Here is a 24,575-nt window from a genome sequence, read left to right as displayed (position 1 = left end):
TTAGCAGTATTGATTATAATAGGAAAGGTTAGAAAACGGTCTAGGTGGCCAGCAATAAATTATTGGTTTTACAAATTATATAGTATATTATATATTTGAAAACCATATCACCTTTAAACATTATTTTGGCAGATAATTCAGTAATACAGCACAAACTTAGCAGTTTGCAGGCCTAAACTCTTTGTTACTTGCCAACTGAATTATGTACCAAAAAGTTTTGAACTTCTCTAAGCCCTAGTTTTTTCATTTGGAGGTGACAATACCTACCTTAAGGGTTGTTATTATAAAAGATTTAAAGAGGACATGTCTAAAGCTCTGTATGGAGGGTCAGGCGTAGTGTAGACAGACATTCAACAAACGCTATCTATTATGGTTGCAGAAGACAGAAAGCTAGCTGTATGCATAAGAGTAGGAAAAAAGTATAATTTTAGTTTTCTAAAATTACACACAATCATAGTTAAGCATAATGGTATCTGCCAAAATGTTCAGAATAATTGCCTCCTGAAAAGGAGATTATGTGTGTTCTAAATTTTTTCTTTATATTTCTCTGTAGTTTTTAAATTTTCTACACTTAACATGTATTAATTTTATACTTTAAAACAATTTTAAATAGAAACCTTTACATCGTGACTCTGTGTAATTTATTGAAGGTTGTTTATAGAACCATTATACGAAGGTTCTCAGAACCATTATAATAACTGAGATATATAGGTGAATTGCCCTACTTATGTCTATCTGCCACCTCCACCAACTTATCTCTTGGCCATGTGTGTTAGCTATTTTCCTAGTATAGATGACCTATCTTTTGTTTTGTTTTAAAAATATAACTTAAGATACAAAATTATTTCATAAATTCATGTGCATAAAAAGCGAAAGAATTTGGAAATATATAGATAGGGTGAAAAGCAAGACCACCCCACTTAGTCTTTCCTCTCACCAACTCACAGGTAACTGCTGTTAGGTTGTTCTCCTTACAGACTTAAGTGTGTGCATATTTACACTTATGTACATGTGCTTATAAATTTATATAAATGGAAGTATATATTTTTTCTTTTTTTTTTCTCAAATTTTGAGAGAGGGTCTCTCCCTGTTTCCCAGGATGGAGTGCAATGGTGTTATCTCTGCTCACTGCAGCCTTGACCTCCTGGGCTCAAGCTGTCTTCTCAACTCAGCCACCCAAGTAGCTGGGACCACAGGCAGGTGCCACCACACCCAGCTAAATTTTAAGTTTTTCATAGAGATGGAGTCTCCCTATGTTGCCCAGGCTGGTCTTGGACTCCTGGGCTCAAGCAGTCCTCCTACCTCAGCCTCCTGATGTGCTAGGATTATAGGCATGAGCGACTGCACTGGGCTGGAAGTATAGTTTTTATATTATCTGGGCTTTTCATTTTTATGCTAACAATAAATGTTGGAAGTCTCTCTTCATTCACATAAATCTATGTCTGCTTAGCAGTTGCATGTTATTCTATAGAATGGATGAACCATAATTTATTTTACTTTAGCTCCATTGGTTTATTTCCAATTTGCTCATAGAAACTGTACCCTAATAAACGTCCTTGCACATATATTTATATATATATGTCCAATTTCTCTGTAGGATATATTCTTAGTAGCAAAATGACTGAATCAAGTGTATGCATCTGAAATGCTGATAGATACTGCCTTGCAAAAGTTTTTATTAATTTACATAACTACCTATGATATATATATATATATATATATACACCCATGTATGTGTATATATATGTGTGTGTGTATATATATATAATTTATATTTTGCCAACATTATTGCATATTATCCGTCCTTTTTTTTTTAAAATTTTATTATTTTATTTTTTATTGCATTTTAGGTTTTGGGGTACATGTGCAGAGCATGCAATACAGTTGCATAGGTACACACAGGGCAGTGTGTTTTGTTTGCTTTCTCCCCTTCACCCACATTTAGTATTTCTCCCCTGGCAATCCCTCCCCACCGCCCCCTCCCCCTGGCCCTCCCCTTTTCCCCCTATAGACCCCAGTGTTTAGTACTCCCCTCTCTGTGTCCATGTGTTCTCATTTTTCATCACCCGCCTATGAGTGAGAATATGCGGTGTTTCATTTTCTGTTCTTGTGTCAGTTTGCTGAGAATGATGTTCTCCAGATTCATCTTTTAAAATTTTGACTAATAGGTAAATATTGGTATCTCATAGCTTTAAATTACAAATTTAAAGATTAATGAGGTCGAGGGTGTTTTTATATAGTAATAAACATTTTAGTTTCTTTTTCTGAAGCCTGCTTTTTAAAAGAATCCTTACCTCAAGTTTCTGTCTTTTAATTATTTATAGATTTCTTTAAAAACTTGAATATTATATTTTAAATATTTATGTGTAAGTTTTGGGAGTTTAGCTGTGTCAATATATTTTTCATTTTTTGATGTCACTTCAGAATTTTATATCCATCTTAGGAAAACCTTCATTACTCCAAATTGTAAAATATATTTTTCATTTTTCTATTATCTTATGTTTAAGAATATTTATCTTTAATGGGTATCAAATTTATTCATGTATATGGTGTGTTGGGGATCCATATTTATTTGGTCCAAAATAGGTTATTATTCACTGAGTCCAATAGTCTGTTTTGGATGATTTGAAATGCCACATTGATCATATATGAAGTTCTTATAGGTGCAGGAGCCTGTTTCTGGGTTTTCTAATGTACTCCTTTGACCTATTCGTTTTTTCTTTTTCTTTTTCTCTTCCCTTTTCTTTTCCCTCCCGCCCTCCCTCTCTCCATCCCTCCCTTCCTTCCCTCCTTCCCTTCCCTTCCCTCCCTTCCTTCCCTTCCCTTCCCTTCCCTTCCCTTCCCTCCCTTCCTTCCCTTTCCGTCCCTCCCTTCCTTCCCTCCTTCCCTTTCCTTCCCTCCCTTCCTTCCCTCCTTCCCTTCCCTTCCCTCCCTTCCTTCCCTCCTTCCCTTCCCTTCCCTCCCTTCCTTCCCTTCCTCCCTCCTCCTCTCCCTCCCTCCTGCTCTCCCACCCTTCCTTCCCTTCCCTTCCCTTCTTCCTTCCTCTCCTCTCCCTTCTCCTGCTCTCCCCTCCCACACCCTTCCCCTCTTCTGCCCTCCCCACCCCACCCCTTTCCGCTCTCCCCTCCTCTTCCCTCCTCTCCTCTCCCCTTCCTTCCCTTCTCCTCTTTTCTTTTCTTTTTTTTGACAAGGTCTCATTCTGTTTCTGTTGTCTAGGCTGGCATGCAATTGTGTGATCACAACTCACTGCAGCCTTGGCCTTTTGGGCCAAAGTGGTTGGTTCTCCTGCCCCAGCATCTTGAGTAGCTGAGATGACAGGGATGTGCCACCACATCTGGCTGACTTTGTAATTTTTGTAGAGACAGGGTCTCCCTATATTGCCCAGGCTGGTCTCAAACTCCTGGGCTCAAGCAGTCCTCCTGCCTCAGCTTCCTAAAGGAATCACAGTTGTGAAGCATTGCACCCAGCCCTATCTATTTTTTTTTACCAGCATCATGCGAATTTAATTATTGTTACTCTATAAGACACATCTATCAAGACAAGTCTTCCCTCCTGTTATTTTTTTTTCTTTAAAACTTTTAATTTTTATAGAGACCAGGTCTCTTTCATGTTTCCCAGGTTGTTCTCAAACTTCAGATCCCAAGTGATCTTCTCACCTGGACCTCCCAAAGTGCTGGGACCAAGGTGTGAGCCACCACACCCCCCATCCTTTTTTTTAATTTTTCAGAATTGTCTTGAGAGTTCTATCCCATAAATTTTAACATCACCTTATTAATTAGCTTGAATAATTCTATCAGAATTTTTATTTGAATTACGTTTAATTTACAATTTAATTAGGGGAAACTGACATTATAATATTTATCTTCATTTATATGGGCCTTTTCTAAAATATACATTTTATTGTGCATCTTTGAGGAGTACAATATAATTTTATGGGATATGAATAGTAAAATGGTTACTATAGTGAAGTAAATTAACCTATTTATTATCTCACGTAGTTACACATTTTTGTTTGTTTCTGTGGTAAGAACAGGCAAAATTTACTGGTTTATCAGGAATACTAAATCCAATACAATTTTATTACCTATAGTTCTTATGTTGTACATTAGATCTCTAGGCTTGTCTTACACATCTGCTGCTTCATATCCTCTAACCTACATGTCCCCATTTTCACCCCCTTTCCTGCCCCTCATCACCATTACCTCTACATATTTGATATTTTTTTTAAAAAAAGATTCCACCTATAAGTGAGATCATGGAATATTTTTCTTTATTATTTCATTTGTATAATGTCCTTCAGATTCATCAGTGCTATGACAAATAACAGGATTTCCTTCTTTTTTAAGGCTGAATGATATTCTATCGTGTGTGTGTGCATATTTCAAAATTTCTTTATTCCATTGATGTCCATCCATTGATGGACACTGAAGTCGTTTCCACCTCTTGGTTATAGTGAATAGTGCTGCAATGAACTTAAGAGTGAAGATCTTTACGAAGTGGTAATTTCATTTATTTTGTGTATGCCCAGAAGAAGGATTCCTGTGTCATGTGGTATTTCTATTTTCAATTCCTTTAGAAACCTCCATACTATTTTCTGTAATGGCTGTAACAGTCTACATTCCCACCAACAGTGTATAAGGGTTCTGTTTTTGTTCATACCCTGGCCAACATTAGCCTTCTTTTGACTTTTTGACAATAGCCATCCATTTGGGAGTGGTATCTCATCATAGTTTCATTTGCATTTCCCTGATGATTAATGGTGTTGAATACCTTTTCATATACCTTTTGGCCATTTTTATTTCTTCTGTGAAGAAACATCTATTCAAGTCCTTTGCCCATTGTTTAATTGGATATGTGGATCTTCCTTTATGTCTGCCAATGGTTTTTTTTCATAGAATTCTTACATATTTCTTGTTAAATGTATTCTTTGGTATTTTATTTTAATTAAAAAAAAATTTTTTTTGAGACGGAGTTTCTCTCTTGCTACCCAGGCTGTAGTGCAATGGCGCGATCTCGGCTCACTGCAACCTCTGCCTCCCGGGATCAAGCATTTCTCCTGCCTCAGCCTCCCAAGTATCTGGGACTACAGACACGCACCACCATGCCCAGCTAATTTTTATATTTTAATAGAGACAGAGTTTCACTCTGTTGGCCAGGGTGGTCTCAATCTATTGACCTCATGATCCTCTCGCCTCAGCCTCCCAAAGTGCTGGGATTACAGGCATGAGCCACCATGTGAGCCACCGCGCCCAGCCTCTTTGATATTTTATAACTTTTGTTAGAATTGTGAACAGTTTCTTTTTTTCTCATTGGATTTTCAAATTGCTTATTGATGATCATAGGAAAGAGACTGTTTCATTTATTCTTGTATCTAAACGCCACCCTGATCTTTTTTATTCATTCCAATCGTTGTTCAGTCATTTATCTTACATTTCCCAGGGAAATGATTATACTGTCTATTTTAAAAGAAAGAATGAGGGTGCACTGCCTTTAGTTCAAGTATGTAATTTTCTTATTTTACTTTAAAATGCATTTGGCCATGTATTCTAGAATAATGTTGAAGATTGGCAATGGCAGTAGGATCTATGTCCAACTTTCTCTTAATTAAAAATGTGCTTAATTTTGATTATTAATTGAGGCTTGTTATAGATATTTTTGGACACATTTTATCAGTTTATAGACTTTTTCTTCTTTTTTTGATATTCAGTGACAAAAATGGTTGTTAAATTTGTCTTCTACTGCTTTTTCAACACCTATCAATGTGTTTATAAAGCTTTTCTCCTATTTGTTAATTAATTATATTAATCTTTTTCCTAATTTTGAACTATTTTTGGATGACCAGTATAAACACAAACTAGCCATGATTTTTTTTATTTTTTATGATTAAAAAAAACCACATTTCAGCTAATTTAACCTCTTTCCATACATGCCCATAGTTTTTTCTTTAATTTTAAGAAGTTTCTGTGCTATTTATAGGAAGAATTAGGTAATTTTCCATATTTTTCTATGTATTTGATAATTTTAAACAATGATCCTCCAAAACTGTCATTTTTTTTTTTATTGTACTTTAGGTTCTGGAGTACATGTGCAGATCATGCAGGATTGTTGCATAGCTACACACATGTCAGTGTGGTTTGCTGCCTCCATCCTCTCATCACCTACATCTGGCATTTCTCCACATGTTATCCCTTCCCTACCTACCCACCCACTGGCTGTCCCTCCCTTGGCCCCCCGAGTGTGTGATGCTCCCCTCCCTGTGTCCATGTGTTCTCATTGTTCATTACCTGCCTATGAGTGAGAACATGTGGTGTTTGATTTTCCGTTCTTGTGTCAGTTTGCTGAGAATTATGGTTTCCAGATTCATCCATGTCCCTACAAAAGACACGATCTCATCATTTTTTATGGCTGCATAGTGTCCCATGGTGTATATGTGCCACATTTTCCTTGTCCAGTCTATCGTTGATGGGCATTTGGGTTGGTTCCACGTCTTTGCTATTTTAAACAGTGCTTCTATGAACATACGTGTGCATGTGTCTTTATAATAGAATGATTTCTAATCCTTTGGATATATACCCAGTAATGGGATTGCTGCGTCAAATGGAATTTCTATTTCTAGGTCCTTGAGGAAGCACTACACTGTCTTCCACAATGATTGAACTAGGTTTTGTTTTATTTCTTGTTTTCTGTTTCATTAATTTATGCCTTTATTCCTTCTGTTCAATTATTTTATATTTTTTGAGACTCTTGACTTGGAAGTTTTGTTTATTTCTTATCTTTCTCATTTTTCAATATCACACTTGAGTCTATTTATATATTGTCCTCTCAATAACATTTAGCTTTCAACTCCCAAAGGCATGTTTGTGTGTGTGCATGTGTGTTAGCGTGTGTGTGTTTTTTTGCTATTTCTAACTGGTTTGATAATTCAGTTTAATTTTTTAATCCCATAAATTATTTAGAAGTACTTCGTTTTTTCTTAAGCGGACAGTTTTTATGATTAACTTATACTTCTATTTACTGCAATCTAAGAATATGGTCTATATGATGTACTTTTAAAAATTTATTGAGCTTTAATTTATATCCTCATACATGGTTAATTTTACTAATGATTATGCAGATACTTGAATAAAATCTCTATTCTGTTTTTCAGGTCCAAAGTTTTATTTATTTATAATTTACTTACAATTATATGAATATGAAACCATTATCATATATTTATTAAATAAATGAAACCATTAAATAAACTTTCTGCACCAGAGGTTGACAAACTTGTTTTGTAAAGAGGCAGATAGTTTGTTAGGTTTTGTGGACTATAAGGTCTTTGTAGCAACTACTCACTCTCAAGAAAAGCAGCTATAGACAGCAGGTAAATGAATGGACATGGCCAGATTTGACCCAAGGACCCCTGCTCTATATTGTAGTTTATTTTTATTTTTTGGCAATAACTGACAGGAGATATAATACTTTTTATAACTTAGATGACTAGGGAGAAATAGAGACAAAAGGCAGAGAGAGCTTGTTTAGGTTTTTGGTCTAGTACATATTATTTTTAAAAAACACCTTCTATCTCTGATTTTAGCTTTATATCCAAGGGATTCATTATTAAAATTGCATTTTCAGTACTTTATATGTGGATTAACATTTATTTGAGTTTGATTTGTTCATATGACTTTTTTGTTTTCCTTCTATAGTGAACCCCAAGAGCCAAAAGTGCCACCACCACCTTCTAAAACCTCAGCAGCTGCTCAGTTGGATGAGCTCATGGCTCACCTGAGTGAGATGCAGGCCAAGGTGAGTGCAGTCCAGATAATAAACAGCGCCCATGGGGTCACCAGTTTATCTTTTTGAAACTCAGCCCTGCATTCTCCCACTTAGGAATTTTCCTAAGTTGTCATTGCTTTTTCTAGACTAAATGTAATTCTGCGAATTAACCCATCTTTGTACTATGTGTTATTTGGACATCAAAAAAATCATATATAATACAGACTTGATCTCAAGGAGCTAGAGTGTGCTTGGCAAAATGAGGCATAAGTTTCTGTAACAGTTATAGAATAAAAGCCAGGTAGTTTGCAAAAATATGTGGAGCAAACATTAGGGAGGTAGAGAGATTATGGAGATCTAATCAGGGAGAAGAAGTTGCAATTTAGGATCGACTCTGAAGAACAGGCAGAGTTTGGGCATAAAGAGATGGAAGGAAAGGTGGTTTTAATTGCAATGACCCCTGAGGGCAGAGGTATCTAAGGCTTGATGATGTGGAAGGACTGTTAATGAGACCTGACTAAGCAGGACAGAGGAGACCAGTGAGCAAGCTGCGACACAGAAAGGAGATCAAAGTGTGGCTCTGACAGTAGGAAGGGTGAGAAGTCCCAAGCCCATATTGAGATAAAATCTGCCTCTTTGTTCAGAGTGGTGAGCTCACATGGTCTGACATGGAATAGAAATCTCAGATAAATGGGCTTAAAGATTTACTAAAGGTAATATAATCCAGAATCCTTAAGGCAGAGAATCCAATCATTTTAAATCTGGTTGGAGGATTTGATATATACTCATGAGGTGACTATGAAATAATTTCAAAGCAGTATATAAAAATGTGTGTGATTGGAGAGGGCAGGGACCCTATCTTTATAGCTTATCTTGGGAATTCCAGTGCTCAGCACAAGGGCCTGATACATTGTGAGCAACACATATTTATTAGAGAGGTGAACAGATAAACACCACAAACAAGTTTTCCTTAATGACTAACATCCTTTGATGGGCTAATCAATGTCTACGATAAAGCTGGGTAGATTGGCTCATTGTGCTGTATGTATATCTGAAAATACTAGAAAAACATTACAGTAGATTTAATTGTATTGTATTTATAATTGATTTAGCATGTGTCTTGGGTGTCTTGGTTTATTTAAATTTTTAATTTATAATGCCATCTTTTTTTTTGTATGGAGACAGAGTCTTGCTCGGTCACCCAGGCTGGAGCACAGCTGCGTGATCTCTGCTTACTGCAACCTCTGCTTCCTGGGTTCAAGTGATTATCGTGCCTCGGCCTCCTGAGTAGCTGGGATTACAGGTGTGAGCCACCACACCCAGCTAATTTTTGTATTTTTAGTAGAGACAGGGTTCCACCATGTTGACCAGGCTGGTCTCAAACTTCTGAGCTCAGGTGTTCCATCCGCCTCGGCCTCCCAAAGTGCTAGGATTACAGACATGAGCCACCCTGCCCCGCCCCATTTATCTTTTGAATAAGCTGTACATTCACATTGTACAAAAAATCAAAAGTACAAAAAGCTTGCACTGAACTGTTGCACTGAACTCTTTCCTTCTCAGCTCTGTGCCCTAACTGTCCAGTTCTGTCCCACTAGAGATAAGCAGAATATCCTGTCTCTTCTATATCTGTTCAGGTATTCTGAAATATGTAAGCGGAGAGATAGAGATGTAGATGTAGATATATTGTTGTATTTTTACTTATTTTTCATAATTAGTATCAGTCACCCTTTCAGACCTTTCAGACACTAACCTTCTGAACACTAAACTTTTGAACATTAACTAACATGTGTTAGAGGAGGAAGGAAATCTATTGGTTTATTTAAATTTTTAATTTATAATGATGATCAAAATGTTTTGAAGGAAAATGAGCATTTTGACTGGTGATAATGTGATGTTATAACAGGCAGTCAAAGTAAGATAAGTAGAGGTCTTAAGGCAGACAGTAACAGATCACATTCAGGAGACTGAAGAGCCCAGCTGGCCTGGAACAATGGAGATCTTTTACAGCATAGTTTTAATAAAAGATGAGATTGGGAAAGACAAAAGCGAGGGCAGTGGATGGGAAGCTTTGAATGTCTGTCTGATGAGTGCAGACTTGATGTGGAGGCAATGGAGAGCTGTTGTAGTTTTCTGATGAGCGAAGTTTTCGGTAGGTAGTTGGTAGCAGTAGCACAGCTGGAAAGGAGTAGAGAGCCGGAATCAGGACATGAAGTAATGAAGGGTAAGTTAGCCACTTTTTTTTTTTTTTTTTTGTAATTTGAGATCTTTCTTTGAATGGTTTGTAATAATTTTGGGCTTTTGCTTCAATAATTCCAATCCATCAACAGGTCTTTTCTGACCACTTCTCACCACCTTCTCCTATAACACTGATCTAAGTCATTATCTGATCATCTCCCTGTATTCACTCTTGCTTGTCAACACTTAATTCTCTACTCAGCTACCACAGGGATCCTCCAGATTCCTTCACTCCTGTGCTTGAAATCCTGCAGCGGCACCATCACCTTGTAATAAAACCAAAGCATTTGCCATGAAGTCCCTATAGAATCTTTACCTCTCTCTCTGTCACCTTCTCCTGCTGTTGTTCAATCTCACTCCCTCTACTCTAGCCCCACTGACATCTTTGACTTTTCTTCTAATGTGCCAAGTTGTTTTCCTCCTAAGGGCCTTCCCTCCCCCTAGAATGCATTTCCCGTAAATGTCAATATTTCTGAGTCCCAAATATCTACTGAAATATTACTTCCTTAGATGGGCCTTCTTTGATTACCACCTCCATCTAAATCAATTCTTCTCACCATCTTGCTGTGTCACTCTGATCTCTCCAAATAACTTATCTTTATCTGACATTACAGCGTATATTTGTTTGTTTATTTATTGTCTATCACCCACAAAATGCAGTTTCATGAGGCCAGACACTTGGTCTGTCTTATCCGTTGCTTTAATCCAAGTACTTAGAGCAGTGATTGGCACAAACCCAGGTAGTCAACAAATATAATATTGTAGAGTAAATGAGTAAAAGGGAGATGTGACTAATTTTTGAACTGGGGTCATCCTAAGATTTTCAAAGGGTGTCATCTTTATGTACTAAATTTTCTACATTAAGAAAAAATTTACAAATATAAGATTAGTCAGATTTCATTTGGCCTGAGGAGTTTAGAATGAAAGGGAGGTGAAAATATTTTTATTGGTGTTAGATTCTTCCAATGCCTTGGAGGAAAATTGGGGAAAGACTAAGAGATCAGTCAGTAGAGGTGAATTTATAGAGTCATAAGAAGATGCTAGTGAGAATAAAAGTACATGAGGTTGATTCTGTTCTTGGTTTTTCCCTCGGGCCAGGTTGCAGTGAGAGCAGATGCTGGCAAGAAACACTTACCAGACAAGCAGGATCACAAAGCCTCCCTGGACTCAATGCTTGGGGGTCTGGAGCAGGAGCTGCAGGACCTCGGCATTGCCACGGTACCCAAGGGCCATTGTGCGTCCTGTCAGAAACCAATTGCTGGGAAGGTGAGATGGGCTGAAATTTTGGTCCTACAGTCCTCTGTGTCTCTCTCTGTCTCATCAAGGATTGCTCTTTCTCCTTGTATTTTAAGATATTTTAGTTATCACTAATAATTACTAACCACTTAACAGTGCTCTGGCCACTGAGCTAAGTGCTTTACAAATATTTCCTCATTGAAGGGTCACATCAGCCCTTCAAGAAGAATGATTGTTCCCTTTGTAAAGATAAGGAAACTGAGGGCTCAGAGATGTTAATGGACTTACCCAAGGCCTAGTAAGAGGTAGAGGTAAGATCTGAAACCAGGAGACTCTCTCCTGAATTTGAATTTTTTTTTTTTTTTTTTTTGAGACGGAGTTTCGCTCTTGTTACCCAGACTGGAGTGCAATGGCACGATCTTGGCTCATTGCAACCTCCGCCTTCTGGGTTCAAGCATTTCTCCTGCCTCAGCCTACCTAGTAGCTGGGACTACAGGTGTGCACCACCATGCCCAGCTAATTTTTGTATTTTTAGTAGAGACAGGGTTTCACCTTGTTGACCAGGATGGTCTCGATCTCTTGACCTCGTGATCCACCCACCTCGGCCTCCCAAAGTGCTGGGATTATAGGGGTGAGCCACCGCGCCCGGCCCCTGAATTTGAATTCTTAACTGCTTTTGTGTACTGCCTTTACTGAGATGACCTTTCTCACTGCTCCCTTTGTTCAAACATTCCCAGTCTAAATTGATTGATTACAATTTCCAGCTGAACTCAGCTCCAAGTCACAGCTGCAAACTCCTGTTCTGCATCATCCTTCACCAAAGCTATGATAAAAGGCTTTGAGACCTACCTGCATGGGGCATGGAATAAAGTGTTCAAACTAGAGGAATAAAAACTGTCATTTGGCCTTTTCCTCTTCCAGGAGTGACTTCCACGCCACGACTACAGTTACAGATTATTTTTCATCAGTGTGCTCTATGTTGTTTCTGCCACCCTCTGTGGTAGTGGAGTGGTAGTGAACGTTTGCAGGCTTTCCTCACAGTAATCAGTCAGGAAAGTGGGCATCCTTTTACAATCACTCTATAAAACACAGACAGCAGATTGCCTCGGTGGAACCTAGGTCTAGACTTCAGTGTTGTGTAACTCCAGAGGGTGTTGTCTCTAAGGAACACAGTGTGAAGAGTGTCCCCTAGAGTCGTGCAACCTACAGGCCATAGAGCACTCATCTGGGCTCCTGTGTCAGGCTTCATTTCACTCCACAGGTGATCCATGCTCTAGGGAAATCATGGCATCCTGAGCATTTTGTCTGTTCTCATTGCAAAGAAGAGATTGGCTCCAGTCCCTTCTTTGAGCGGAGTGGCTTGGCCTACTGCCCCAACGACTACCACCACCTTTTTTCTCCACGCTGTGCTTACTGTGCTGCTCCCATCCTGGATGTAAGTGAATCCCTGCTCCCCTCCAGCTTTTAATCACTTGTTTAGAACCAGGGTCATGTTTTACAACTCCGCATCTTTGTAATATCTGTGTGTTCCTTTTCCAGAAAGTGCTGACAGCAATGAATGAGACCTGGCACCCAGAGCACTTTTTCTGCTCTCACTGTGGGGAGGTGTTTGGTGCAGAAGGTATGACCCAACCTGGGAGGCTGCCTCCCACACCACAGTGGGAGTTATAAGACCAGCAACACTTTCCCTGGTAGTCACTGGAGTCCTAGTTCCTGTCACTACTATCGAAGTACCCATTTCGGTACTGGATGCCATCCTTCCCTGCCTTTCTCCAACATTTATAAATGAATGTTGGAGAAAGGTAGGGAGTCCCTTTCTCTTGGGGATAAAGTCCCTTTCTCATCCCCAAATACAGTTCTCCTTCCAATTCTTTGAACTGTTTATTCTGTTATTTACTTAAGTGTTTTAAATAATAACTTATATTGTTATGAATTGTTTTATTTTTTCAGTTTTAACCATTATATATTGACTGTCTAGCAGGGAAGATAAAATTTAGAAATGTCATTATTACCCCACTCACTCCCAAAAAACTCCCTTTCCTGTTTTTTCACTGTATAATTATGTCATAATTACAGGTTAGATCAGTATTCAGTGTGTATATGTTGACAATCACAGACCACCACTCACAAGTAAGCCATGTAGCAAACTGACTACAGTAGTCTAGATTTTGGAGTCTGACTCCCTGGTTCAAATCTGGGTTGTGGTATTTCTTAATTATACGGTGTTGTTCAAGTCATTTAACATCTCTGTACCTCACTTTCCTCATCAGTAAAATAGGCCCAGTGAGATTGCCTACCTTATAGAGTTGTTATGAGGATTTAGAGACAATACGAGGATAGTATTTAGAACAGTGCCAAGCACATGGAGGTATAGTAATGTTAATTTATTATCACAGTGTCCTTTTGGTATACATTCGTGTTTTCCTAAAGTTAACATTTGAATCCTTTTTAAATTTAGCTTGGTTTTCTTTGTATTTATCACTAAGTTATGTAACAGAACTGCAAAATTCTTTTCAAAATGTCCAACTACATCTGGCAATAAGTCAGTTTCTTTTCTTTTCTTTCTTTTTTTTTTTTTTTTTGCTGGAGATATCCCTCCAGGTGACTTTGCTCCTCCTGATTCAACATGAAGTGATTTCTTCCTGCTGAGTAGCAGTCATTCTGATTCATTAACTTAGGGTTATATCTAGAAATTACTCTTGGGAATTTTTTTTTATTACTTTCTTCTTTGGAGTCTCTGCTTCCGGGTCCCATGTCTTTGTTTCATACATGTTACCACCTTTATTTTGCTGGGTCACATCCTATAGTAGCTTTCTGGGAATGAATTTTTGAGAATTTGAATATCTGAAAATATTTTTATTCTTTCATTGCCCTTAACTTGCCTGGGCATAGAATTCTAAGTGGAAATGTTCTTCCATCATAATTCTGAAGACGTTGCTTCACTGTCTTTTAGCTTCCATGGTTGGCACATTTTTATTAAGAATTTTTTATCCCTGATCCTTTCTATATGACCCATTATTTCCCCTTTGTATGTTTTTTATGTGTTTTCTGAATCTTTTTTTATTTTTTATTTTTATGTTTATTTTAAACAAATATGGAATCTGAAGGCTGCTTTACTTTGCCTTTTCCTATCCTTTTATAATAAACTCAGTGGGGAAGGTTTTCTCCTTTCTCACAAATAAAAACTTGGCCAGTCCTCTGTCTTTTCTAATTACACTTAAACAAATAGTTCTAAATATAAAATCAATTTAAGAAACAAAACACAAAAACTAAGCTCTTAGGTAATTCAGTCTGTGTAATAGTTAAGGCTTCTAACTCTTTAAAAGTGACAGCTACGCCTTCTCCCTTTTACGGCCTTCAAGCTGCAGGAGGCGAGGATAGGGGTATGGCCTTTCATCTCTGCTGACCCACACTTGGCATCCACCACCTTCACCCCTATTGCCAGTCTTGACACCTGCCTGCTATAGGGTTGAAACACTAGGGAGGATGGAGATGAGAATGGAAGGCAGGATGGTCTAACTTGTCTAAGATTGTTGTTAAATTGGCTTTATGATCTCCTGGCCCAGCCAATGTTTAACTCTGACTTTTTTTCCCTGAATTCTTTTGTGTATTAAGACAGGTCCAACAGTGAACTCTTGATTGCCCTTTACATGTATTGACTGGCTGTACTCTCCTTATCATGCTTCGTTGAGGATTTGTTTTGTAAAGATTCTTTTTTCAAGGGGCTTTCATTGTTCCCTCCTAGTGACCCCTTAGAAATTATTAACATGCTTCCAGATCACCTCTTGCTCTCATATTTTCATAGAAGGACCATGGATGACTTGTTCTCTTCTCTGACAGTCAGTGGAATTACAATTATTTTTTAGCTGCCTCTTTCTATTCAGCTGCCATAGGCTCTTTCAGCTGGACTCACCTATGGACTTTTTCCAGGGATGACTGTGATACCATCACCTGCATCTCACTAATGCCAAGGCACACATATCCAGCTCTCTGGGTGGTTCCACTGAAGTCCCTCTTTTGACCTGATATTATCAAGAACTATACCACATCTTTCTTGGTGGTGATGGGGTACTCGTAGCACAGTTTTCTTCAAAGGAATTCCTCTCTCAGTTTTTCTTTTTCTTTACCTGTTTTATATCCTGAGCAAGAGTGAGGAATTTCAGAATTGTACAAATAGTCTTTGGCTACCTGTTTGGAGGGATGTTTTGCAGTTCAGTTTGGAATTTGATGTATATTACATCTTGGTGCCTTATGGTTATTTAAACTGGTCTTTGCAAATGCTGCCCTTATGGTTGTCTGTTACTATTTAATAATGAGACACTAAAATGCTAATTGCAAGCTCTGTGGATAGGGACAGAAATTGTTGACTGGTGGAATTGACTTTATGGTACTCAGGTAAGATGCTTTGGCCATTTTGTTGAGTGACCCCTGAATATGATAATCTTATGTCTTTTCTGTTGAGTCAATTATGCTAAAGAGATGTTCTCTTTGCCAACATTCTGAGATTGACACAGAGGGTAGGGGAATGGGCTTTTCACCATTCAGCATGTCAGCTTTTACTTAATTCCATTTTTCAGTAGAGAGCTTGACTCCTTTCCTCATGGTTTCCAGTATTTCTGATCATTGAGACTCTTGTTCAGTATTTACAGAAATAATCACTGTATCTATGGTAAGATAGGGCATCTGACCTTCTGATGGCTCTTTAGACTTTCAACTAGTCCTGTTTCTAGCCTTGAAGAATACCTCATGAATTCAGTTCCTGAGCCCCTTCTGATGTTATAGCATTCAGGATGGCTTGATTTTTATTGGTGTCTCCCATCTGTAGACGTAAGTTTGGTTTTCTTATTTATGTTAAGCCAGTTGCCACTCTTATAATCTACTTTAAATTCTTGAAAATTTAGTTAATATCTCATCTGGTGGCATATCCTTTACTTTTTTCTCTTTCCTTATGGCTTTTTATAATTTACACAATTCCTTAACTGTCATGTCAATGATGCTTCAGGAGGGAGTAAAGAAAATCATGTGTTCAAGCCCTTTACTAATACGGAGACTTTCCTAAATATCAGGTATACTATTATGTATATTGTTAAATAATTAATTTAGTGCCACCTCAGTCCTGTGAGAGCAAGTTTATTCCACATTTTACCTAGTTATAGATGAAAATAGTGAGTCTCAGGTAGAAAACGTGATTTTCTTAAAGTCATACAGTGAGAAAGTTGAAGAGGCGGATTTCAATTTGGGTATCATTTCTGCCCCAGTTTCAGGCAAAAGGCAGTTGTGATGTTTTATAAAAAACAAGTTCCGTGTTTTTTATAAAACATCACAACTGCCTTTTGCCTGAAACTCAATTCCTCTTCTGCTGTTGGATCTGTTTACTTTCATGGTACCAATACAATATGCTTTATTTGGCAATAGATGCAGATACAGTGGCACTGACAGAATCCACTAGCAAAGTGCTTTGTAGTAATTTGCTTGTTCACTGGAGCTTGCTCAATGCTTTTTCACAAATCATTAGGTATTTCATTTCTAGATGGTATTTTACCTAAGCAGCATTTTTCATTGAGACTTAATCCAAATTATATTAAAATGTGTCACAGTAAATTTATATTGTACTGGTACCCATAAAAGTCTGAGAATTAGTTGAGTAGAACAGTCAGCAAGTGAATACTGCCCATGGGTTAATTTGATGGAGAAGTCCCCTGAAACAAAACAACAGGACATAGGCACATTTAAAGTAGAGACATAAGTTAGATACACACACACACACACACACACACACACACGATACCCAATCCATTGGATGACCAGAAAGCACCATGAAGGTAGCTGGTTCTCATTTTCTTGACTCAGGCGCTTTCTAAACAGACAGGGCTGATGTGTTCATTTAAGGCTTTATAGAAACAGGAAACAACACTTAAGACATATTTATACATAGAGTCACATGACCAAAAGTGACATTTATGAATCAGAAGCTCCACTTGGGTTGTATTTTCCTTTATATGCCTGGCTTTCTGTAAACAGGTCACCTGCCATATGGTCAGTCCATTAATTAGGTGGCATCCTGCCTCACTCCAAGTTACATAGTCACAAAGAGTTTCTATAATGACAGTTTAACCTCTGAGCCTCCTGGGAAATTAAATTCATCTGCATTTATTCATCAGCCCAGAGAATCCCTCTTTATGGCTCAAGTCACTGGGGCTTAGCATCCTCCTGCAGGGATGAGCCCTTCAATGTCTACGTGTGTTTCTTTTTAATTGTTCATTATCCAGCCCATGCAGGTGCTCTCTAATTTCACCAGAGTATAAACACTCTCCCTCTGTCTGTGGCACGTTTAATTGTCAGTATTTCTCATTCTTCCTCTAGAGGTAATTGGCCCCAGAGAGATCCTCCAAGAAAGCAAGAGCTGAAACTTTCTTAATTTATTAGATTAGGAAATGCAGGGTTATCACAGCAAGTTTGGCTGATTGCTTTTGATTCCTCTCCTGAGAGTCACCCAAGTTAAAACAGAGGCTGTTACTTGGCTGCTATTCCACTCTCGAGACCAGCCGTCCTGCAGGTGCCTAGATGAGGGTCATTTCCAGGATAGTTCACATGTCTTAGAGTTTTCTCAAGTAATACCCACCTATAGGAAAGCTCAGTTTTGTGTCATTTGCTTTACGGCACATTAGCATCACCTGGGAACTTGTTAGAAATGCAAAATCTTGGGCCCCATCCTACACCTATTGAATCAAAAACTCGGGGTGGAAGACCCAGCAATCCGCATTTTGTCAAGTTCCTAGATGAATAATGCACACTAAAGTTTGAGAAACACTATTATGCTACACAAAACTGAGACGGGTGGTTGCAGGTATTTGCTTTTCTTAAACAGTAGGACACGATGTTCAGTTTCCCTTGAATAGATCCTAGGCATCCTTTGACAGAGTAAATAAGAAGTAAAGTGAACTCGTCTATGTCTCAGGGGTTTAGAGGAAGAACACAGGACAGCATATAAAATTACTAGTTTAGATTCAGATATGTAGGCCTCAGAATTCTAATAAATTGTCTGTTTTTAAAGAAAGCAAAGTTGAACAAAGCAAGGCATGTGAAAAAATAGCAAGGTAATGGAAAAACTGCAGCTACATAGTTTGGGTCCCAACACCTAGCTGCTTCTATTGCTGTATTGTGATCTGGCTGCTATCATCAAAGCTGATTTCTAGAAATAGTGTTTTCCAGGTAGTCCGCTTTACACAACACCATGCATGCTTTGCTTACACTCTGTCTTAGTGGGTAAGAGGTAGAAGTCTCATATTTACAAGAACTATTGGGCTATGACATTTGTGCTCTGCTGATACTGTCAGGCCTCACAGAGAGGTCAAAGTCAGGATGCATTGAAGTTAGGAGTATTACATTGAAGTTAGGCTTTGAAGTTAAGCCTAGATTTGAATCTCAGCTCCTTTACGGACTGCTCAGGTGTAAATTCTCTAAGCCATCTTTTCTCATTTGTTAAAGTAGGCCAAAGCCTACTTCAGAAGGTTGCTCTGAAAAATCTCATTTTCAATTAGTACTGTAGGTAGAGCCTTCAGTGGAACCAGTACAATGCAGGTGCTCCATAAGTGGGATTGCCTGTAATATCGTCTTCATTTTAGGTGCCTCTCTAGGTAAATACCAAGCAGGATTTCTTATATAAAAGTTAATCTATTTATACATATTCTAGTCACTGCTGAAGTGAGACTCTAAACAATAATATACCTCTGGAGCAGATGATCTCAGTTTTGCTATTGTTACATTGTTCTTATGTCTGCCCATGAGAATAAATATTTGTTGAGCAACTACTATATATGTGTCAGGTATTGTTCTAAGCACTAGTGATATATAGTGACAAAAAGGAAAGTTCTTGCTGTCACGATTAATGTATTCTGGTGGAGGAGACAAACGGTAAACTAGCCAACTGACGACTTCTTACTCTGCATGGTGAGAGAGAGAGAGAGAGTGTGTGTGATTAGGTACTATTTGAGACACAGTAGTTGAGTCACTTGTTCTTTTAAGCAGACCCCCGAGGTAAGCAAAGGACTAAGCCATTTAGGTATCTCAGGAAAAGGAGTTTCAAAACAGAGCAAATATATCACTTGAATAAGTGCTTAAGGATGAGTTAGTTAAATGTTTTTTGTAAGTGTAAAGAAAATAAAAAGATCTTGCAGAAACTTTTGTTTTTAACTTAGTACCCTGTCAACCTAAAGCAATACAAAATTTTTTTCTACCTATGTTTTTCTACATTTATTCATATGTGTGCATACGTAAGTTATTGTGTGCCTAAAATTCTTTTTGATACTTAAGCATTTCTCCATGTTGTTTCATAATAATTTCATAATAATTTTAATAATACTAAGTATTTCATTAGGGATTTATGTAAATAAAAAATCAAATCTTATATGACTAAACATTTTCACTGAAGCATTATTATAGTTCCAAATATTGGTAACAACTTAATGTGTTAACAGTATCATATTTAGATTACTTCTTGTGTTTAGTAGTGCTACAGTGAATATCATTAAACATAATGTTTCCTTCTTTTGAATTATTTGTATTATTCCCAAGACTTAGATGTCTACATCTTTTTTTAAGAAAACCTTGATATATATTATCAAGTGACTCTCCTAAAGGATAATAACAGTTAATATTATTACCAGGAATATATGAATATATGGCTCACTCCATATATTTTCTAGCATTGAATATATTTATTTAACACTGTTTTTACTGCTTAGCTAAAATTAGAAATTCAACTACTAATTAGCAAAAATTACAACTTCATCATTTTCTTTTGAGTTTCCCGACTTACTTACATGTTCAACATATTATTATTAAAAGTATTTATTTGGGGGCTATTTGTTGATTTGTGAGGTACACTTGTTTTAAAAGGTTTTGAAAAATGATCAGCATGAGTTTCTCATTCTCAATGTAGCTCCATTATCTGGACATGGGACCAGTAAGACTGAAGCCAAGAATTTTCTAATATGTGTCTAACAGTGAAAATTTCATGTATTAAAGAGAAAGTCCTTATACCTCAACAAAATGCTTTTAAAATATTTTTATTATAGTACATTCTAAACACAAAAATGTTTTATTACTGACTTCAATAAGTATAAGTGTTTGCCAAGCAGATTCTTCTATTAACCTTCACCCATCCATCCACACATTTTCTTTCTGGCATATTAAGAAGCAAGTTTAGAAGTCATGTAATCTCATCATTAAATGCTTCAGCATGCATCATTTTTAGCTGACAAGGTCTTTTTAAAAAACTACCTTTATGCTTAACAAAATTAACAATTCCTTATCATTTGCAACTCCTATTCAAATTTCTAAGAAAATGTCACAGACTTGGTTTGCTTGAATCAGGATCTCAGCAGGTCTATGCATTGCATTTGGCTGTTTTGTCTCTCAAATTTAAAAAATTATAATATCAGTCCTCTCTTTGCTGATTTTTTATACCATTGATTTGTTATGAAGCCAGAATATATAATCCCATAAAATATCCCATGTTCTTGATTTGACTGGCTGCTTCCTCATGGTACTGTTTACCTTATTTGCTCTACTCCTGACCCATCTCCCATATTTTCTTTAAACTATTCATTTAGACCTAGAGATTACTAGGTTTAGGTTCAGTTTGGGGGGATTTGGATGGCAAGAATAGGTTTCAGGTGGTGGGTGCAGTATACTTCTTGTGGATCACATCAAGAGGTATGTAATGACTGGTTGACCACTTTTATTGATACTAAGATTGACCACTAGATTTAAGCAGTGTCATCTGATCCCTCTATTTTTAAGTTTCTCATTGGTGACTATTGCCTAAATCCAATGGGCTAGGTGGTAAAATGCCAAATTTTCTGTTATTCCTTCTATATTTATTAGCTGGGTTCTACAACAACTTTCTATCATCAATTATTGGGTTATCTTGAAATATATCTTATTCACGGGCTTTCTCCTGTATATCTCCTATATGAGCTTTCCTTATACAGGAAAGGGGAGATAAATGTTTGACACTCTCTGTTAATAAGAGTAATTCTAAGAGTAATTATAAGGGTAATGAATGGATTCATTAACAATACCCAATAGAGACTAATAAGTTTTTATTTAAAAAAAAAATCACTGTGTAATGCTCCCCTCCCTTTGTCCACATGTTCTCATTGTTCAACACCCGCCTATGAGTGGAACATGTGGTATTTCATCTGTTCTCCTGTCAGTTTGCTGAGAATGATGGTCTCCAGGTTCATCCATGTCCCTACAAAGGACACAAACTCATCGTTTTTGATGGCTGCATAATATTCCATCGTGTATATGTCCCACATTTTCCCTGTCCAGTTTATTATCGATGGGCATTTGGGTTGATTCCAGGTCTTTGCCAGATACAGGTGAAGGGGAGGAAGGCAGCAAATCACACTGCCACGTGTGTACCTATGCAACTATCTTGCATGTTCTTCACATGTACCCCAAAACCTAAAATGCAATTAAAAAATAATAATAATAAAAAAAGAAAAAAAATCATTGTGAACTTATGGAGTTACATATATGCTTGATATAATCTGATCTATTGCAGTAGTATTTTTTTAATGCTCAAATTGTTTTATCTGAAGTCAGAGGTAGCCCCTTCAATTTGGTTACTGGATCTTTCTTACATGATCCCAGTAATCTTCCTATTTCCTTGGCACAGCAAGATATATTAGGCCTATCTTCTCAACCCTGCCATATACTTGGAATCATCCATTTCTCCAATAACATTGCTTCAGTGAGGGTATTTAAAAATTAAGAGTGTTCGTTATTTCTAGGATGTCATTTCTTCTAGGTTTTTCAGTGGACGGAGCTTCAGATCTACTTTTTAAGGTTTTTAAATTTATGGAGACAGGGTCTCATGCTGTTGCCCAGGCTGGAGTGCAGAGGTGCTATCATAGCTTGCTACACAGCCTTGAACTCCTGGACTCAAGCAATTCTTCCAAGTCAGCCATCCGAGTTGCTGGGACTACAGATGTGTACCACCAGGCCTGGCTAATTAAAAAAATGTTGTTGTAGAGAATGGGTCTCACTATGTTGCCCAGGGCTGGTCTCAAACTCCAGGCCTCAACCGATCCTCCCGCCTTAGTCTCCCAAAGTGGTGGGATTACAGGCAGGAGCCACTGCACCTGGACAGAATCTGTTTTTTTTTTTTTTAAAAGAAAAATAAGTCATGAGTCCATACTGATCTATTTGATATACTGTAAGAATACAGTTTTTTATTTGATTTGATTACTTGCATCTTTTTTAATGCTGGAAATCATGCTTTCCAAAAGCATTAATATAATTATTTGTTTTATTATACAATCTACCTATAATAATTTCAAGAAAAATACCTAAGTATTGTAAATGACTCAATTATTTTTATTGTGTGTATATATACATATACATAGTATTATATTGTATTATTTTATTGTATATCTTAAAGGTACACAACATGCTATTTTGATATATACAATGAAGTATTTACTGCAGTTAGGCGAATTAACATATCCGTCTTCTATCATAGTAATCATTTTCATCTGTATGTGGTAAGAGCCTCAGAGTCTACTCTCAGCAAATTTCCAGTATATATGAAAATAGTTTAAGATTTCTTTGTAGTTCTTTTTGTCTTTAGAATAGGACTGTACACGCTAAACACTAGTAAAGTAACTTGAATGAATTATTTCTTTTATTGCTCATGTCATGAGTTTGATATATGGTTAATTTGCTTCAACTTTATTTAATTTTATTCAACTTTATTCAGTTTTCCTATTTTAATGTTTTCACTTTTTAATTTTATATAACAATAATTGAAACCATACATATACTTAGGAGCTCTTCATATTAGCTATATTTTTCTGGAATATGATCAGTAAATATTTTCTTCAGATTGTCTTTTGTCTTTGCTTATGGTGCTTTTTTGACATGTGTAAGTCATTCAGATATATTTTTTATGTAGCTAAATTTATTAATATTTAACTTGCTTTTGGAATTTGAGCCTTATTTATGACGGTTTTCCTATTTCCAGATTAAAGAGGAATACATCATTAATGATGAGATATGAAATGAAATGCACACATTAAAAAAAACCCCTAAGTGTCATTAGCCTTTAGGTAAATACAAATCAAAAATACCATCAGATAACATTGTACAGATAGATAAATCCATTTGGCTGATTAAAAAGGAAGTATCTCGAGATACCAAATGATGCAAAGACTGGGGAGGAACTGAGATTTTCATCACTGCTGGTAAACAATAAAAATAATATGCCCACACACAAAAAAATAAAGAGGAATGCATCTACTTTTAATTCATATATATGGTATGAGTCACTGTGTTTAGATCTTGCATCCATTTGGAAATTATTATTTAGTAGTATATTCTTTTAAAATATTTGACACTTTTTTTTCCCAGATGCTGTCTTAGATATTGGAGGTGTAATGGTGACAAGATCAACAATATGTAGTTTCTCTCAGAGCTAATTTTCCAGGAAGGGGAGACAGACCACAAAGATAATTTCAGATAATGGCAAATGCTATAAAGACAGAAAAAAGATGATGTGACAAGGAGGGACTGAAGAGATGCCTCTCTGATATGATGATATTTCAGTGAATCCTGCATCACATGAAGAGGCCAACTATATCAAGCTCTGGAACAGAACTGTCCAAGCCAAGGGAATACTTAGTACGAAGGCACTGAGGAGGAACAGCCCTAACAGTTATTAAATGCTTACTATGAACCAGACACAAAGCCAAAACACTTCACCTGCTTTATCTCATTTGTTTCTTACAACTACCCTTTGAATTAGGTATCAGTAATCATCCTATTTTGAATATAAGAACACTGAGGTTGAAAGGGGTTAGATCAAGGGCCTTCCCTTAGTCTCCAGTGTAGCTTTCAGGGATCAACCCGTGACAGTGAATTCCTGATTTTTATCTCTCTAGGCTTTCATGAGAAGGACAAGAAGCCATATTGCCGAAAGGATTTCTTAGCCCTGTTTTCACCCAAGTGTGGTGGCTGCAATCGCCCGGTGTTGGAAAACTACCTTTCAGCCATGGACACCGTCTGGCACCCAGAGTGCTTTGTTTGTGGGGTCTGTATAATCACTTTTCTTTTGGACTTAGGAAAAATCAAGGGCTCTCCTTTCTGAGAGGAAGAGCTGCATTTAGTAAAAGGGTCCACAGTCCTGAATGAGGAATGGATGTGGGCATCCTAAAGAAGAAATGAGATACAAATCCATTGTGAGCATTTGCTTGTCTGTTTGGCAAGCAGGCAATCTAGCTTCCATTTGTCAAGAAGCTGAGTGAAATTCCTGTAGCTCGCAGGTAATTGGCAGGAAT

General features: G+C 37.2%; 1 protein-coding gene across 4 annotated transcripts in view; it reads left to right on the top strand.

Moving 5' to 3' along the window:
- The window catches only part of LPXN (leupaxin), a 44,002-nt gene that overhangs the window by 18,492 nt on the left and 935 nt on the right, over positions 1–24,575 (top strand). For 3 of the 4 annotated variants that reach the window (XM_035262777.3, XM_009008166.5, XM_002755307.7), the window contains 5 exons: positions 7,689–7,788; positions 11,092–11,259; positions 12,491–12,664; positions 12,769–12,850; positions 24,180–24,328. In XM_035262777.3, the coding sequence (XP_035118668.1) occupies positions 7,689–7,788; positions 11,092–11,259; positions 12,491–12,664; positions 12,769–12,850; positions 24,180–24,328 (673 nt within the window). The other variant, XM_035262778.3, reaches the window with a different exon arrangement.

This window comes from Callithrix jacchus, chromosome 10, assembly GCF_049354715.1.
Source record: "Callithrix jacchus isolate 240 chromosome 10, calJac240_pri, whole genome shotgun sequence".
In the NCBI taxonomy this organism is placed as follows: Eukaryota; Metazoa; Chordata; class Mammalia; order Primates; family Cebidae; genus Callithrix; species Callithrix jacchus.
This window is presented reverse-complemented; position numbering and strand designations above follow the sequence as displayed.